This window comes from Molothrus ater, chromosome W (assembly GCF_012460135.2).
Source record: "Molothrus ater isolate BHLD 08-10-18 breed brown headed cowbird chromosome W, BPBGC_Mater_1.1, whole genome shotgun sequence".
NCBI classification, from domain to species: domain Eukaryota; kingdom Metazoa; phylum Chordata; class Aves; order Passeriformes; family Icteridae; genus Molothrus; species Molothrus ater.
In genome coordinates this window covers 9,392,852-9,411,277 of record NC_050510.2, presented here as the reverse complement: position 1 = coordinate 9,411,277, position 18,426 = coordinate 9,392,852, and the positions used below count along the sequence as shown (strand labels likewise).

Here is an 18,426-nt window from a genome sequence, read left to right as displayed (position 1 = left end):
CACTTGGGATACTTTGCCTAATCATCCTAATACTTTAATTGCATTTGCATTCTTCAACCCACACAGGGAATTTCATGCTGAGTTGTTCTGCCATTCTGTGTGTCTTTTGTGTCATCCCAGAGCTGTCTGCAGAGGGATGAGGTGGTACAGCTTAGCTGCCACCAAGTATTTAATGCCATTTTAAATGCTATCTTCCCTCTACCTGGTTGTCCGCTCTCTTCTAGGAGCCAATAGCAAATGCCAAGAAGAGGTGGTGGAAAGATAAGGGTCTAAATGATACTTCTTCAGGTCTGGGACTGCATATGTAGAGTCTTTAATTCATTAAAACACCCACAGTTTAATAAGAGGGGATGTATAGACCAGTATTAACACTCAGCAAGTGGGAATCCAGGAGGTTGCATCTTTGGGGCATTGTGGGAGGGTAGAGCCCTATAGAGAGTAGTGCCAGTGTTTTTAATTATAACTAAAGAGTGGTTTTTAGCTGTGTCAGTACTGATCATCATCACAGCCATCTCTTCTCTGTGCTCCCACCCTTTTTGTAAAAAGTCTCCTCCAAGGTGCTCATCACCAAGGCATGCATGCTTGTTCTGGATCGAGTGTTAGACAAGCCCTGACTTAGGTTCAGATTTTTGGCAGCAGCTTAAATTCAGATGACCCACACCTAAATCACCCTGGCTCGCAAGTTCTTAAAAATGGCAAATCAGGTCTATTATAAAATGAGTTATTTATTGCATAGACAGGAGGTTAACAGACAAAAGGCCTTAAACAGAGTTACTGACTACACAGGTTAAAACAAAAAGAACTACTAGTAGATTACATAAAAACAGTGCACGACATAAAGGTACCTATATTAGAGCTAGCAAAGAAATAGTATAGATTAGGAGTCAATGTAACTTACCACTGAATTGATGATGGGGTACACAGATTCCTTACATTCAACTCCTGGGAGAGTTACTCAAGGGCCAGTGTCCCAAACCTTGAGGAGAGATCCCCACACATTTCACATGAATGTACATAAGATTTCTGCTTTGTAAAAGTTTGTGTAGCTTTTAGTTTGTAAAGTGAAATGTCTGTCAGAAATTCAAGGCTTATCTCCCTCCAATCTGCTCTCAAGGGAAGATGTTTATTGTCAGCTGGGAATGCCACCTCCATGGTGCCAGAGATAACTCACTACATGACAGATGTCCAGCTTGGGTTATCTCACCAATTAGCAGATTCATGTGAGGGAGGAGATGCCCTGAGTTGTTACACCAGCTGATAGACAGAACAGATAAGCTCTTCTGTGGCAGAGGAGAACATCCTGCCACAATGCTGTAGCTATGCATTCAGCCTTTTCTGGTGATGTATGATTTATGGTGTGCTCTCCAAAGATGCAGTTAATTGGAGAATTATCCAAACCGGGACATCTCCCAAGAAACAGTTTCTATGCCTCCTCTTTGAGGCATGTTGCACCATGCCATGATTCATCAGGCAAGCACATCCTTCTGTCAAGGTGCCACAGACCATCCCTCCTCTGCCATGGGACTTGTCAGATTAGTGGTGGAAAAGCCAGAGGAGCTTTGCTCCTTTTCCAACTCCTGGGTGGTTGGAAACGAAGTCCTTTTTGCCAATCCTATAGTTTAATTTAAACTTGGCTCCAATGACTGAGGTTGAGGAAAGCATCATTGGAGGTTTCCAGGATCCATGTGTGCTGCGTTGTGGGTGGGAAGTGATGAGAGAGCCACAACCATGAAGTGCTGTAAGGATTTACCCCTTTTATCTTGGGTGAGGAGTATTGTAAAATTGTTGCACTTTTTACTCCATTGATGTTGAGCACCGACTGATTCCTTATTCAGAAGCTACTCTTATTATAAGCACCTTCCAGGAAAAATGAGTAGCTTGCAATTTGAAGAAAGAGATTTATCACTTACATTTTAATGGAGAGGAAATAATTTCCAGGTGGCTTCCTGACATTGTTTGGTATTCTGCAATGGTCTCCAAAGCAAGTCAAGGCTTTGGTTTGTGCCTCTGCTCTCTCCTTTCAAGAAGTAAAAAATTCCCCCTGTGTAAGAGAGGAGAGTAGATGGCAGGCCAGTGGTGTGGGAGTTCCTGGAAGGGGAAAAAGCAGTAGCAAGTGGCCTCCAAGGAGATGGCTCTGCTGGAAGTGCTTACAAGACTTGTGTGTTGACAAATCATAGAATGGTTTGGGTTGGAAGGGACCTTAAAGATCATCTAGTTAAAACCCCTTGCAATGGAGGCCTTGGGTGGGTAGAGGTGATGGGGATGCTGCCAGTGGGGAGATATTGGTGCCTTTGCCATGTTTTTCATGTCCAATGGACTGGCTGAGATGGTTGTAATGAGTATTGGCACATTCAACCCCACAGACACCACAAGTGTGGAACTGACAAATAAAAGTTAAATATATCAGCTGCTCTGTGCTATCCGGGATTTTCCTGCCATGGATAATCCATCCTATAGGCAGATGAAAGCCTTATTGCAGGGTGTTGCAAGTCAATGGGTTGGTTTCTGCAGATAATTTCTTTTTATGTTCCCTCTATCCTTGGTATTTCTGTTGTTGCCTTTGCACAGGTAGATGGGGTGTCTTCTGGGCTGCCATGAACCTGACCCCACCTCACCCTTCCCGCCTCGCCAGAAAATAAAACCCACACTGAACTTTCTGTGCAATAAAATCAAGCAAAACTCCAAGCACCTACTGAAGGCCTAATAACCTGTTCATTCAGTTCAGGCCTTCTGAAAATATTTGTTTAAGATAAGCAAGGGTAGAGATGTTTCTTGAGGGCATAAAATGTTCTTGAGATAAAGCTCCTGCAGACTGATCCTGCAACATGGCCTAATCTTTTCTTTCTCTCATCATCCTAGCATTGCTTTTTTCCATCAGTCCAGTTGCTTTTCTTAACATTTTGTTCACTCTCAGGGTTTCAGTGTTGCTATTTCTTATTCAGGCATCTTCACCTGCTTGACCATCACAGGCTGGGAGTGTTTCTGCTGCATGGGGAACATCTCTGGAAGAGGCTGAATTAGTGGGTATGAGTGAAGAAAGTCACGTTGTGGGGTGAGGTTTCAGATCTGAAAGTCAGGCTGTGTTAGACATGAAGACCATGGGGATGAAGCAATGGACACGGAGCTCTCATAGCCCCTCAAGTCTTTGTGAAACACCCATAATTTCAGACACCCCTGGCAACAGTTGCTCTTGGATGCAGCATTCATATTCTCTGAAAAAATCCCTTTGCCCAGGATTTTTCTCCTGGGAAGCTGAGATGCCTCAGAGAAAAGGAAAACAATTCTTATCTCATTTGCTTCTCCTGTGTTTTGCTCATCTGGAATGTGTTTAGAAATTGTTTACCCACAGGTGATTGTTTCATTGGATTCTGGTGTGAATTGTTTTGACTCTTTGGCCAATCAGGGCCAAGCTGTGTCGAGACTCTGGAAAGAGTCAAGAGTTTTCATTATTATCTTTTTAGCATTTAGTATCTTTTCTATATTCTTTAGTATAGTATAGTATTCATTAATATAATACAGTATTATAAAGTAATAAATTAGCCTTCTGAGAACATGGGAGTCAGATGCATCATTCCTGCCTTCATCAGGGCATTTCCCAGCAAACACAATACTTGGAATTGAAGAAGTGGGGGAGAAGGAGGGAGGGTGCAAGTTGGTGCCAAATACGACCATCTCTTTTGCAAGGCAGTCGTTTTCAGAGGCTGAAGGAGTTTCTGGGGTTTTCTACCTAACAGTGGTTACAGAAGGACCAACAGCAGCAAAAAACCTGCCTCCTTTCTGATTACCTCCTTGTAATTTGAGAGTATTGGTAGATGAGAGGCTAGACATGAGCCGGCAGCCCCTTCTACTCCACTCATGTGAAATTCCACTTGGAGTATATAGAATCTTTATATGAGCTGTTACTTCAAGAGTCCCAGATTTCTATGAGATAGATATTACGGCGGGGGTTTTCGGGGACTCTCCGACCCTGGCTGTTGTAGGTGTCCGGATAGCAAAGTCCAGCTAAGCACAACCTGTCCAGGTTCCTCAGGCAGGCTCCCAGCTGCAGGCAACCTTAGCAAGCAGCTCAGCTCTTAACTGAAATCAGCTCTTTGGTGAATTCAGCTCTTTAGTGATTTCAGCTCTTCTCTTGCTAAGTGCTGCAGTAGACGCAGGGAGAGGAGAAGGCTGTATGAGGTTCCACAGAGGTGTCTTCATTGGCAGCTTCTGCGAGGGGTCACAGTGACAGCTCTTCTGCTGATCAGCACAGAAATAGGGGTTTATATAGGGTATAGGGGTTTTGGGAAACAGTCCAATAGTAAGGGTCGAGGTGAATATGACCTATCGTCTTACAGAGAGATAACAAGGGTCCGAAGGCAGAAGAGGGGCTTCTTTGGTCCAGTCATCATGACTAGGCATTTCTTATCTTAGGCAACTGACTGCCAGGGAGCCCTTGCAGGCCCTGTGGCTACTACAATTCCACTTTCTGTATTTAGTAAAAAGGCGTTTCCAATAGTTCTTTTAAAGCAATGGAAAAGGCATGACAACATAGCTAATACATTGACAATTACAATGAAAATCCACAGAATTCCCTTAACCAAAGATGCAACCCATCCTGTTAATCCCCATTGACCAAAAAGGTCATTGACCCAGTCTGGGTTGTTTTCTACCTTTAAGTCCTTCACAAGTTCCTTCAGTTTCTGGATGTTTGCGTGGATAGATTCTCAGCATGAAGAGAGATTGAAGCAGCACATCCCTTCAAAGTCTTGGCATCTGTGTCCATGGGCAAGCAGCAGGAAGTCAATTGCTGCTCAATTTTGAAGTGATGCATGTCTTGTGGTTTCTTCTTCCTTTAAGAGATTGCTCAGGGCAGCAGATGTAGCATTGGCTTGCTTACTGAGCCAGCACCTGAGGTGATTTATTTCACCAAGGGCTTTAACTGCAGCTACCCATGGTAGGAGTAGGGAGACAGTGATCTTTTTTTGTTTGTTCCAATCGTATAATTTCGTATCGCAATTTTCATCACATTCCGTGTAGGATCTTTTGTGGCGTTTTAATTCGCTTTCTTTCTTCCAATTATCTAACAAGGTGATATTTGGAGTGAGGGTAGAAAGTTTTCCAAGGGTACAGTGACCTCCCTGGAGCCATGAGGGGATCCCAGCCCATACTTGGTCACCACAGATGAGAAACATTCATTTGGGTAATACTTTGAGGTGGAGAGAGGATACAGAGATCACACAAGTGGTGTAATTACACCAATCGGGATAGTTATAGGCTTTGTTAATTGGTGATATGTCTTTTTGGTATGTGTTTTTTGTCTGGTCAATTTCTGGCCAATTATTCTTCGGACATCTAAAGTAAAATTTGACACAGTATGTTGCTTTGGAGGACCCCAACAGGTCCAATTCTTGGGGTTCCTGTAGAGAATTGGGCAACATTTTTGTCCAGTCATCCCAAGTATCTACCATGTTGGGTCTCTTACCTGTGGTGCGGAGGAGCTCTGAATTATAGATGGGCCAGTCATCAGCTATGAAGGGAATCCCTACCAGATATGTAGAAAGTGGGTTATCAAGGCTTCCCATGGACAAGCACATGTTATCCTGTTTTAATATTTTTGCTAAGGTTACCCAAACATTATGGCTAGGCTGTGGGCTAATCCAGCTGAAGGCATACGGTATGGTGAAGAACATCCAGACAGCAGTGAGAACAGCACCAACGGAGATATTTTTCATCTTTGGACAGGAATGGGGCTTCTGATAGGGAATATAAGCAAAATTTGTTATCTTTATGGTGGGAGGGGAGGGTTAGGGTTTTCTCCCTTGTTCCTTTCCTCCGTTCCTTCCCCCCCCTTTTTTTCTTTTTTTTTTTTTTCTTCTATAAGCTAAGGATGGGGGAGTGGGTATAAGGTTAGGAGTTTTTGGTAAGAGTTGAGAAAGGGGAATAATAAGGTTTTTTAGGGTAAAATAGGGTAATATGCAATTCAGAGAACACTTTGTCTTCAGGCTGTGTCTGGCTTATGGCTTATGGCTTGATGCAGCAGAATGTTGTTCAGCTTTCTATTCTGTCTGCTGTCACATGATGGGATGGTCTTTTCTTCTGTATGTGGACATTTGGCGACGCCTTCATCTCCAGGCAGAACTGGTCTGGTTTTAAGGAGGTCTTGTGTTTGACTCAAGGGAATTCTTGTCACTGTTTGTGGGAGTAGTGTTTGCAGTGCCTAGGTATGGTTTTATGTTTTTTCCTGGGTACCGTCTTGGGCCAGATGGTAGTAGAACGCATGCATACCCTCTACCCCAAGTAATCAACTGGAAAGGCCCAGAAATTTGATGTGTTTCTGGGTCCTTCATTAGCACACGTGGTTTCTCAGTGAGCTTTGCTTGGGTGGTATTTGCGAAGTGGCGAAGTATTGGGGGGTCAGGCTCTGATGTTGTACAATTTAGGAAGTTGATGACGTAGAGAGCTTTGCAAAGTCTTTCAGTTGGAGATATGATTTTTGTTTCTCTTTGCTGCTGATTGAGGACTCTTTTGAGGGTTTGATGTGTCCTCTCTACAATTGATTGTCATGTGGGATTTGCAGGTATGCCTTTCTTGTGTTCTATTCTCCACTCACTGAGGAACTCTTTTAATTTATGAAAGGTATAGGCAGGTCCATTATCTGTTTTGATCTCCTTTGGTACTCCCAGGGTAGCAAAGGCAAGGAAGAAGTGCTTAATGTTGTGTTGTGTAGTTTCTCCTGGATGAGCTGATACAAATACTGCTCCAGAAAATGTGTCAACCAATACATGCACATATTTTGACCTTCCAAAAGGTGGGAAGTGAGTTACATCTGTCTGCCACAGCTGGCAGCTATTCAGACCTCAGGGATTGACTCCTGTCCCCATAGATGGTATCTGGTAGTTTTGGCAGTTCGGACACGTAGCCATGATAGCTTTTGCTTGATCTTTCGAGAGCTTGAACATTCTGAAAAGGGCAGGTACATTTTGATGAAAAAATGTGTGTGACAACTTTGCCTGGGCAAAGATGTCAGGGACATTAGCAGCCTCTATTGCCATGGCCAATGCGTCCGCTTTCCTGTTCCCTTCTGTGATAACACCTGGGAGGTCAGTGTGTGACCTCACATGCATGATGTGGTAAGGTTGCTTTCTGTGGGAGATTAAGTGTGTTAATATAGAAATAAATTGGTGTAACTTTGGATTGGAAACCTCTTTGAGAAGAGCATGTTCTGCTCTCATAGCTATACCAGCAACATACGCTGAATCTGTGACCAGATTAAAGGGTTCGTCTTTGAATTTCTCAAAGGCTCTGACAACAACTGCTAACTCTGCAATCTCTGGAGATCCCTCCATTATTTTGGTGTCAGATTCCCATTTTTAGGTCTTGGGTCCTTCTGGGTCATTACAGACTTGTGGGATGACCCTGAGCCGTCTGTAAAAATGGTTAGAGCTTTGAGAGGTGTTTTACTTTGGGCTAATTTTAGGGTCAGATTAAAGGCTGCATCACGATTAAAAAGTTTATGTTTTGGGATATGGATGGAAATTTGGCCTGTATAGCTATCTAGGGTGAACTGGAGATTTTCATTGGTCTGGAGCAAATGCTCCAGGTCCCCAGTGGTCAGTGGCAAGTATATGCATGTGAACTCACACCCTGCAAGAGAGCGGAGGCGAGTACTGGCTTTTATTATTAGATGTGCCATGATTTCCTGGAAGGTGGTAATTGTCTCTGTAGGTTGGTTGTTTGTAAAGATCTGTTCCAGTATCAATAAAGGGTCTCGAAGTTGAGTATCCCATTGGAAAATCAGTCCATAGAACTGGGGTGCTTTTCCCAGAATGACAAACTGGAAAGGCAGGCTGGGCTCGAAGCAATGGGCTTGGCGTGAAGACAGAGCTTCTTGGACCTTGGTGATGGCATCTCAGGCTTCTGTTGTGAGAGTGCATGGAGAGTTCAGGTCTCTGTTACCACGAAGAAGGTTGAACAGGGGAGCGAGGTCCTCTGTTGTAATTCCTAGCAGGGGACGTACCCAGGTGATGGATCCGCACAGACTATGTAAGTTTCTCAGGGTTTTTGGGTCGTCTCGGATGGCAAGCTGCTGGGGTATGATGGTCCTTTCACGGATCTGGAATCTGATATAAGTCCATCAGTTGGTGTACTGTATTTTGTCCTCACAGATCTCGAATCCTGCCTTTTCTATGGTTTTGATGGTATTTTTAACTGCTTTGTCTAAGTAAGTTTTTTCTGGTGCACAGACCAGGATATCATCCATATAGTGGTAGATGATTGCATCTGGGAATAGCTGCTGAATGGGAGACAGGATGTGAGCAATGTACCACTGGCATTTAGTCGGGCTGGTTTTCATTCCTTGAGGAAGATAACACCAATGATATCTTTTGAGTGGAGCCTCTCTGTTAAGAGAGGGAACGGGGAAAGCAAACTGTGGAGTGTCTTGGGGGTGCAGCGGAATGCTGAAGAAAGTCTTTAATATCTATGATGGCAAGTGTCCAGTCTCTAGGCAGCATCGATGGTGAAGGCAGGCCAGGCTGGAGAGGGCCCATGTCCTCAATGACCTTATTGATTTTGCAAAAGTCGTGGAGGAGCCTCCACCTGTCTGTTCCAGGTTTTTGCAGTATGAAGACTGGAGAGTTCCAAGGGCTGGTAGTCTCGATGATGTGGCCTTTGGCAAGCTGTTTTTCCATGAGGGCTTGTAGTGCGAGCAGTTTGACTTTAGAGAGGGGCCACTGTTCCATCTAGATCGGGTCTTGGCATTTCCAGGTGAGCCAAGGGGTATCTGGTAGTGTGCGCTCTCCTCAGTGGCCTTGATTAGAAATCCCAACTGGGAATACGTAGGGAAGCCTTCCATTGGGATAGAACATCCCTGCCCCAAAGGGTGATGGGGGCCCTTACCACGAATGGGCGGATGGTTGCCAACTTGCCTTCAGGCCCTCCAATGAGGATGTTGTTCTTGCTTCGCATGGATACTGTAGCTCCACCAATCCCTGAAATCATGCCTGCTACCGGTTGTAGTTCCCAGTGTGCTGGCCATTCTGAGCGGGCCATGATGATCACGTCGGCACTGGTGTCCAGCATCCCTGGTCGGTGGATCTTCTCTCCGCTGCAGGTAAAACCACACTCGATGGCAGGCTTACTTGGACCCAAAACTCGTGCCCACATTGCTGTAGGGTTGAGAGGAAGGTTTTCCCCGTGATTCTTTGGGAGTAGAAAGGCTTGTGCAATCAGAGTTCCCCGTGAAAGGTAAAAATGGTAAGTCCGTGCAGCAGAGCTGGACAGAGATTTCTTGTCCTGGGTGCACTGTCTGTACTTCTGGAACAACAAAGATTTCCTCTGGGCCATGGAGAGTGTCACCTATAATTAAAATGTCAAAAGAACCACCCTTTTGGCCCATGCTTGCCTGTGGGAACACGATAAACATTCTCATTATTAAAGTCAATGGACAGAGCAGTTATCAGCTGGTGCCGAGTTCCCATCTGTCTCAGTCTCTCTGCGAGCCTCTCAGGAACCCTGGGCCAGTCCCGAGTCGGCAGACACCGGGGAGGGCAGCCCCGACACGGCCGACAGCAGGGAGACACTCTCTGTGCCCCGAGGGTATTGAGGGCACTTAGGCTGGTTGCCTTCGCCGCAGCAGAGACAGCAGAGACATCGGTAGAAGAGAAGGGGCCGACTCTCAGCAGGGGTTAGTCCAAGGTTTTATTAAGGAGTCCCGCAGGAACTCCTGCACCCCAGGGGGCCTCCTGCCGAGAGCCCCGGGGGATGTCCGGAGTTCACATTTAAAGGGGGGAGGAAACCAAAAGCAGATAACATTTACTGACCAATAGGTATCTCTGGGGGATAGATACTGGGGGACAGGCATATCGGACAGCATATGGGACTAGGCCTGGGGGGCTGACCCCTGGCCTCTGGCAAATCACTCGACAACTTGGACCGAAACTTCTGGATGGGGGGCTGGGATGCTGAGTGATAGACAGAGAGCCAGGGTGGGGGTTTAGGGAATGATCTCATCCCAGGAGAGGGATAACACAGATAAAGGGAGGGGAGTACAGTCTGGGATAAACCATTTGGGAAAAATATTGGAATACAAAACAAAACTACTTCAAAGTATTACAAAATATAAAAACACACTACAACATCTCCCTCTTTTCGTTTAAATAAAAAAGGAGAGGCACCTAAACATTAAATTTCAGCTCGGAGTGATATCAAGCATCAGCAAACCAAGGCTGTTTTGTAAATTCTGCAGAGGTTTCTGTCTCTTCCTCAGAAGAGGCAGGAACAGTCACCTGATTGATCTCTAAAGGGGAAATAGCTTTCGATATCAGTTTGGTCACAATGCTCTTGATGATCCCAAAACTGATCAAAATAACAAGAAGAACAAACAAAACTAAAAATACAGATTTCAATATGGATCTGACCCAGCCCGAGAGTCCCCATCCTTGAAAAAGTCCGTCCATCCAGTCTGCTGTTTCTTGCTTGATGTCTTGGACCATCTGTTGCATCTTCCCAATGATTTTGTGGACATTTTCAGCTTTGGATGACAGATTCATGCAACAGAGACCTTCAAACTCCTCACAACGATGATTATGTAGCAAGAGAAGAAAATCAATTGCAGCACGATTTTGTAGGGTGGCTTGCCTTGTTGTTTCATCGTCTGCCAGGAGGTCTGAAAGTGCAGCTGATGTAATATTGGCCTGTTTAGCAACCCAACACTCTAGCTGTGATAATTCACCTAGAGCTTTAGCTGCAGATACCCATGGCAAAAACACGGTGATCGCAACTCCTTTTGGTTTGGACCAATGTACAATTTCAGAATCGCAATTTGGGTCCAGATTCCTTAAATCTCTCTTTTTGCGGGCCGAATTGCGAGCGCTGGTTTTGGTTCGCCAATCCATGATTTGGGTTTTGTTGGGTGTAAACAGGCTCAGCTTTCCAATGGTGCATGGACCTCCGATTAGACGAGAGGGGATGCCTGCCCATGCCCTGTCACCACAAATGAGGAAAAACCCTTTAGGGAGGGCACGGGGCTTATTATCAGGGGTAGAAGGTATTCCTACTTGGGAAATTTTCTTACACCAAAATTTTGCTGTATAATTCACTTTAAACTGTTTAACTTCATGGTACAAGTTTACTTGATCTTTTGGTGTAAACATGAACTGAACACAATAGAATGCCTTGGCAGAACCAAGGAGTTCAAATTCTTGGGGTTCTTTTTCTGCTACTGCTTGTCTATCAATTAATTTTGTCCAAGGGGATAACGGATTATATACTGGAAGAAGGGGAGCAGCTAATGCTGGCGGAAATTCATCATATTTAGATGGGATCCCCACAAGGCAAGTGGACATCGGGTCAGACACAGAAGAAGCTGACAGACAAATGTGGTCTTGGTTGAGGACTCTGGCGAGGGTGGTCCACACATTTGCCTGAGGCTGCGGAACAATCCACATCTGACTTGGATGGACGGCTGTCAACAGAAGCAACGGAAGGATGGGGCTCATTCTGATGACACCAGGGCTGAGTTCAGATCAAAGGAAAACACTAAAACTGAAAATAAAAATTGTTAGGGATAAGGTTCAGGCAACAACAATTTAACTTTAAAGAGTCTGACGGCGCTTTCTCCTCCAGCAGGCACTGGCTACCTGTGTTGTAGCTTTGTCCTTTGACACCTTAGGAATGTACGGTCTCACCCACCTGGAGGGGATCCATCTCAAGCCTGAGGGAGTGGATACGCACGCATATCCCCTACCCCAGACTACGAGCTCATGGGGCCCCTCTATTTTCCAAGTTTCAGGGTCCTTTATGAGGACTGGTGGACGGACTTTTAGTTTGTGCTGACTGTTCTCGTTAAAATGTCTTATAATAGGTGGGTTAAGGTTTTCATAGGTACAGTTCAAAAAATTCAGTGTGAACAGCGCTTTGGACAGCTGGATTTGAGGGGTCTCCGTTTTCATAACTTCACGTTGTCGGTGAAGAACCTTTTTTAGGTTCTGATGGGCTCTCTCCACCACAGCTTGGCCTGTCGGGGAATAGGGGATGCCTGTTTTGTGTTCTATTCCCCATTGCTGCAGGAAGCTCCGAAGGTCTTTGGACTTGTACGCTGGGCCATTGTCTGTTTTGATGACCTTAGGGATTCCTAATGTGGAAAAAGCTTGCATGAAATGCTTCTTTACCTCACTGGCTTTCTCCCTTGTGTGGGCAGAAGCATAGATGGCACCAGAAAAGGTATCCACGGAGACGTGGACATATTTAAATTTGCCAAATGATGGGATGTGGGTTACATCTGTCTGCTACACTTCGCAGCTCTGTAAGCCCCTAGGGTTTGCTCCTGCACTTAAGGTGGGTAGTGACTGATTTTGACAAGAAGGGCACGTGGCTACGATGGCTTGGGCTTGTTTGTGCTTCAGGTGGAATTGCCGAACTAAGGCAGGTGCATTCTGATGAAAAAATTGATGACTGATCTTTGCTTGTTGGAATACATCTGGAAGCGGGGCCATCTTGGCTGCTGCGGCAAGAGCATCAGCTCTGCGGTTACCTTCTGCAATGAACCCCGGCAGGTCTGTGTGTGACCTAACATGCATCACATAAAAGGGTTGTTCTCGGCAAGAGATAATTCTTACTAACTTGGAAAGTAATTCATATAAAGGAATGTTGGAAACTTCTTGCAACACAGCATTCTCTGCCCTAGACACTACACCTGCAACATAAGCTGAATCAGTAACTACATTTAAAGGCTCGGGAAACTTCTCAAAAGCTCTGACTACAGCGGCCAATTCAGCAATTTGGGGTGATCCTTCCACCTTGGCAATATCTGCTTCCCACTGTTGAGTTTGGGGATCTTTCCAAGTTACCACTGACTTGTGAGATGCACCAGACGCGTCAGTAAAAACTGTCAGTGCTTTTAGAGGTGTCCTGCTCTGAATACTTGTCAGTGATAATGAAAACTGAACATCTGAATTGAAAATTTTGTGGGCCGGTCGGTGAATCGAAATTTGGCCTGTGTAGCTATCTAGCGCTAATTGCAAGGCTTCATTCTCTTGATAAAATTGCTCTAGCATTGCTTGAGACAGATGGCCTGATTTCAGGTTTAAGGAAATGTAAATGCAGTCAAAGTCACACCCTGCCAATTCTCTGATCCGAATCCTTGCTTTCCGGATCAATTCTGCCATCAGCTCCTGTGGCATTGTCATCCTTTTTGACCTGTTGTGACTGAGAAAGACCCACTCTATAATTAAGAGTGGATCTTTCTTGACCTGGTCACCTTTCCTTGCCTGGACAGTTTCCCACTGAAAAATCATCCCATGGAGGTGTGGCAACTTGCCTAAGATGATAAATTTGAAGGGGAGACCCTGCTGGCACCTGTGGGCCTGTCTAGTAGACATTATTTCCTGAACTTTCTCCAGTGCGGTTCTCGCTTCCTGGGTGAGGGTCCTAGGAGAACTAAGGTCATCTCCCCCTTTTAACAAATTGAAAAGGGGGGCTAGGTCTTCGGTGGAAATGCCTAGCCAAGGTCTCACCCAGTTTAAGGATCCACAAAGTTGATGGAGATCCGCTAAGGTTTTGATGTCATGTTTGATAGTTAATTTTTGCGGCACAATGGTCCGCTTTCCAATTTCAAGACCCAGGTACTTCCAAGGTGGCATCTTTTGAATCTTTTCTTCTTGGAGCTCGAACCCTGCAGCAACCAATGCATTGATTGTCAGGTCAAGTGTGTGAGTAAGCATGTCATCACTTGGGGCACACACCAGGATGTCATCCATGTAGTGCAGGATGATGGAATCTCCTGCAGCTTCACGGACTGGAGACAACAAGGAAGAGACATACCTCTGGCAAATCACAGGACTCACTTTGAGACCTTGTGGGAGAACTTTCCAGTGGTATCTCTTCATTGGGGCCTCCAGGTTAATGGTGGGAACCGAAAAGGCAAAACGCGGGGCATCGTCAGGATGCAGGGGAATTTGAAAAAAACAATCTTTGATGTCAATTACAGCTAAAGACCAATTCTGTGGAAGCATGCTTGGTGAGGGCATCCCTGGTTGTAGGGAGCCCATGTCCTCAATAACGTTGTTGATTTGACGGAGATCATGGAGAAGCCGCCACTTGTCTTTGTTGGGTTTTTTAATGACAAAGACAGGCGAATTCCACGGCGACGTGGTCTCCACAATGTGACCTTTCTTTAACTGCTCTTGTACAAGCTCTTCAAGCGCCTTTAATTTGGTTTTGTTGAGCGGCCACTGAACTACCCGTATTGGAGTATCAGTTTTCCAAATCAATTTTTGGGCATGGCGCACTTCAGCGACCGCTCCCCGAAAAACCTGCGGGTTTTCTGGGATGTCAATTGTGGTTCCCCATTGAACCATTAAATCTCTGCCCCAGAGGGGCTCTGTGTAGTCTAAAACAAATGGGCGAATGGAAGCTACTTTGCCATTAGGTCCTTCAATTTGAACAACGTTTTTTGACTGTCTTGCCAATTGAATGCCCCCTACACCTTGCACGTGTCCTGCTACGTTTTGCAATTCCCAGTGTGACGGCCACTCTTTAGATGGAATGATCGTAACATCTGCTCCGGTATCTAAAAGTCCTTGTATAGATTTGTACTCACCACCACGGTGCAACCCACATGATAGCTTGGGTTTTTCTTTTCCCAATACCTGAGTCCAGCAGACATTGGGATGGAGTTTATCTCTGAGAGTGTCTCCTTGCTCCTGGTCCCATGGAGGCTCAGGCACTGGGATGGCTTGGGCTATTATTTGGCCCTTGGGCAAGTACACGGGTGGGTGAGTACAATGGAGCCAAATGACAAATTGTTTCGGGTCTGATGATATGAGACCCGGAGGAATATTAATTTCTTGGGGTGTGTGTTTTGTGTCCCCAAGGACGACATACTTACTGTGACGTTTCTGGCAAAGCTGTGTCCAAGTACCTGGCTGTTCAGGGTTAACAGATATGAAATGCCAGTTAGTGTCCTTGAGATGGAGAGGCTCTGTCAGCGCCAATCTGTAAGGGTTGTGGGGAGAATCGGTAGTTAGAATTGGTCTGGGATTGTCCCAATCAAATGAATGTTCTGTTTTGTTCAATGCCAGTGCCTCACTTGGCACAAATACATCTTTCGCACTAGATTTCTTGTCCCTCCCCTGTACTTGAATTGAGCCCACCCTATTTTTGTCATAGCGCTGGGGAAAGGAGCGCTCTTTACTCAGTTTTTTGAAAGGTTGTCCTTTGGGGACTTCTGGTCTTTAAGCTTATTGTATTTAAAATCTAAAAACTGCTTTTTCAGAGGGCAGTCAGGCATCCAATGCCCTAACTTCCCACAAAGATGGCAAGGTCGATTAGAGTTGGAGGTTCTCTCTTGTGGCATTGTGACGCGCTGAAGCTGGCTGGTGAATGGTGGATCAGGGGCGTCCACCGCTGCAACCCTTCTCTGTGGTTTTGGTCTCTCGTCCTGGTCAGCAAGGGTGATGGTAACTTTCCTCTCACACACTTCAAGCATTGCTTGCAGCGTTGGCGTTGGATCGAGAGGCAAGCTCAGGATGGCAGCTTTACACTTCTCATTGGCATTTTCTTTAGCAATCTCGGTGAGGATTTCCATCCTGGCTCCTTCGTTCTGAACTTGCAATTCAACAGCTTTTCTCAACCTTTCCACAAAACTCAAAAAGGACTCAGATGAAGATTGTGTTATTTTCAAATAATTTTCAAGCGGAACACCAGGACGGAGCCCAAAGAAAGCTTTCTCAGCTGCTCTAGCACATTCTTTGAAAACCTTTCTGGGAATGCCCTCTGCCTGACTTGCTCCATCCTCCCATTCCCCCTGTCCACAGAGATGGTCGAGAGATATCAATTTACCATAAACATCATGGACAGTAGCTTCATCAGCCCACAGAGCTGGTAAAATTTCTCTCAATCCTTTTTTCCATGCTGCATCCCACAAAAGATATTCAGATGAGGATAACAGGCAGGAAAAAAGGTGTTTGATATCAGCAGGGGTTAAAATATTAGCAAAAAGTGTAGCTTTAAGGAGTCCTCTAAAATATTCACTTGATCTACCAAAATCTTTTTGGGCTTTGGCAAGTTCTTTGACAGAATCAACAGAAAGGGGGGTATAATGTGGCTGAATCCCCCCATTTAAATCTGAAATATATGACACAGGGGCTGCAGAAAGAACCAGTGATGTTTCCGGCTTCTGGCTGCCGAGCTCAGCATCTCTGGTTACACTGACTTGGGAGCCGGAGGGCGGGCTGCGGGAGGGGCGGAGGGAGGCCGCGGCGGGCGGGCAAAGCCGTGAGGGGGCGGAGGGGGGCGGAGCCGGAGCAGGAGGGGGGGCCGGGGCCGGGGGGAGGGTACGGAGAGGGCGGGTTTCGGGGGCGGGGTGTTCCAAGCAGAATGGGTTGTTGGGAGAGCGAAAAGGATTGTGGGAAGAAGAAGAACCACGCATTGCCATGTGGTATCCACCATCATGGTCTGGGGAAGTTACTTGAAGCGGATCGGGGGCACAAAGGCATGCACTAAGATTGTGGGACGGGGTTTCACAACTTGGGGAAGCAGGGAAAAGGGTAGGGTCCCGGGGAGTCTGGCCAGAACTGTCCGGGTTGGAGACAGGGAGCTTCTGAGGGAAGCTAGGGAGTGTAACTTTCTTCAGAATGCCCTGTGCCGGGGCTGGGGGTGAGGAAAGAGGGTTAGGAGAGGGAGAACATAACTTGGAGGGGGTAGATCGGGTTTCTGGGAAACAGAGGTGTTGAAACTGTTCCCGGATGGCTGTTCTTACATCTTTAAATTAGATTTTACAACATTTCTTATCTGCAGGGCTAAAAAAGCAAATTTTGACGGAGATGTGTCACCAGATTTCCCTGCTCTCAATAACTCATTACCAATTTTGTCCCAAAAAGCCAAATCACTAATATTTTCAGTTGATACATCGGGAAAGTGAAGAAACAGCCATCTAACAAATTGTTTAACATCTGATTTTGAAAATCGGATTTTTTCACTCTTAAGAATGTTCAAAAGATGATAGTAGACACCTTTGTGAGATACAGAAAGCCTTGCACCCATTGTGGCTGTGATGTTAAATTTTGTATCTCAAATTTCACCAACCCAGGTGGGGGGGGGAGGAAAAAAAAGGCCTGCAGCTGGCAGCCTGCCAAAAATAGAGAAAAGAAACTTTGGCTCTCCACGGCGAGCCTGAAAACAAAGACAGGGAAACAGCCCCCTCCCAAAGAGGGGAGAAACAAGAAAAAGGTAAAACTTACCAATCCAGCTGTAGGACAGGAAAACAGGAGGTCCTGGGATGGTGACTTCTACCTGAAACTGACTTTTGAGGGTACTTCAAAAGCTACCAGTTTCCTCCACAGGAGAGCAACTCACTAAAACGGAGTGTGTTCTTCTGAGGTAGCTTGCCGGCCAAAGGCTTTGCGAACAGTCTGAAAGAATGTCCGAGCCCCGTCCGTCAGCTCCGGGGGTGATCTCAGAGCCGCACGTTTGGGCGCCAAGCTGTCTCAGTCTCTCTGCGAGCCTCTCAGGAACCCTGGGCCAGTCCCGAGTCGGCAGACACCGGGGAGGGCAGCCCCGACACGGCCGACAGCAGGGAGACACTCTCTGTGCCCCGAGGGTATTGAGGGCACTTAGGCTGGTTGCCTTCGCCGCAGCAGAGACAGCAGAGACATCGGTAGAAGAGAAGGGGCCGACTCTCAGCAGGGGTTAGTCCAAGGTTTTATTAAGGAGTCCCGGAGGAACTCCTGCACCCCAGGGGGCCTCTTGCCGAGAGCCCCGGGGGATGTCCGGAGTTCACATTTAAAGGGGGGAGGAAACCAAAAGCAGATAACATTTACTGACCAATAGGTATCTCTGGGGGATAGATACTGGGGGACAGGCATATCGGACAGCATATGGGACTAGGCCTGGGGGGCTGACCCCTGGCCTCTGGCAAATCACTCGACAACTTGGACCGAAACTTCTGGATGGGGGGCTGGGATGCTGAGTGATAGACAGAGAGCCAGGGTGGGGGTTTAGGGAATGATCTCATCCCAGGAGAGGGATAACACAGATAAAGGGAGGGGAGTACAGTCTGGGATAAACCATTTGGGAAAAATATTGGAATACAAAACAAAACTACTTCAAAGTATTACAAAATATAAAAACACACTACAACACCCATCTGTATCACTCCGTGTGTTGGATCCTCTTCATGTGATCTGGAATCTCCTGAGATGATGCATGGCTGGGTCTGGATGGCTTTTGATTTGTTGTCTTTGCACGGGGCCTGACTGCACTCCGCTGGAAGTTTTGCAAATGCTGCTAGTAGCGCTGCTGATTCTGGGGTTTTTGGTAGGTGTTACGGGGGTTTTGGGTAGGTGACCTGTCTGGACAGGCCTTTATAAAATGTCCAAAGTCTCCACAGTGGAAGCAGTGGGCCTGGTCTTTGGAAGCCACTACTGCATATGCACCAGAAACTCCTTC

General features: G+C 46.2%; 2 protein-coding genes across 6 annotated transcripts in view; one reads left to right on the top strand and one right to left on the bottom strand.

The window, feature by feature from the left end:
* LOC118701491 (CBP80/20-dependent translation initiation factor-like) overlaps window positions 1-18,426 on the top strand; it is a 442,809-nt gene that overhangs the window by 212,235 nt on the left and 212,148 nt on the right. The window lies entirely within an intron of this gene.
* Window positions 9,659-15,265, bottom strand: LOC118701493 (uncharacterized). Its single transcript, XM_036406135.2, has 2 exons — window positions 14,867-15,265; window positions 9,659-11,523 (listed from the first exon to the last, which is right to left on the bottom strand). The coding sequence occupies exon 2, from the start codon at window positions 11,475-11,477 to the stop codon at window positions 10,185-10,187; it is 1,293 nt and encodes a 430-aa protein (XP_036262028.1). The 5' UTR covers window positions 11,478-11,523; window positions 14,867-15,265; the 3' UTR covers window positions 9,659-10,184.

Coding starts and splice junctions, on each gene's coding strand:
- LOC118701493 (XM_036406135.2), bottom strand. CDS start 11,477: ATGAGCCCCATCCTTCCGTTGCTTCTGTTGACAGCCGTCCATCCAAGT.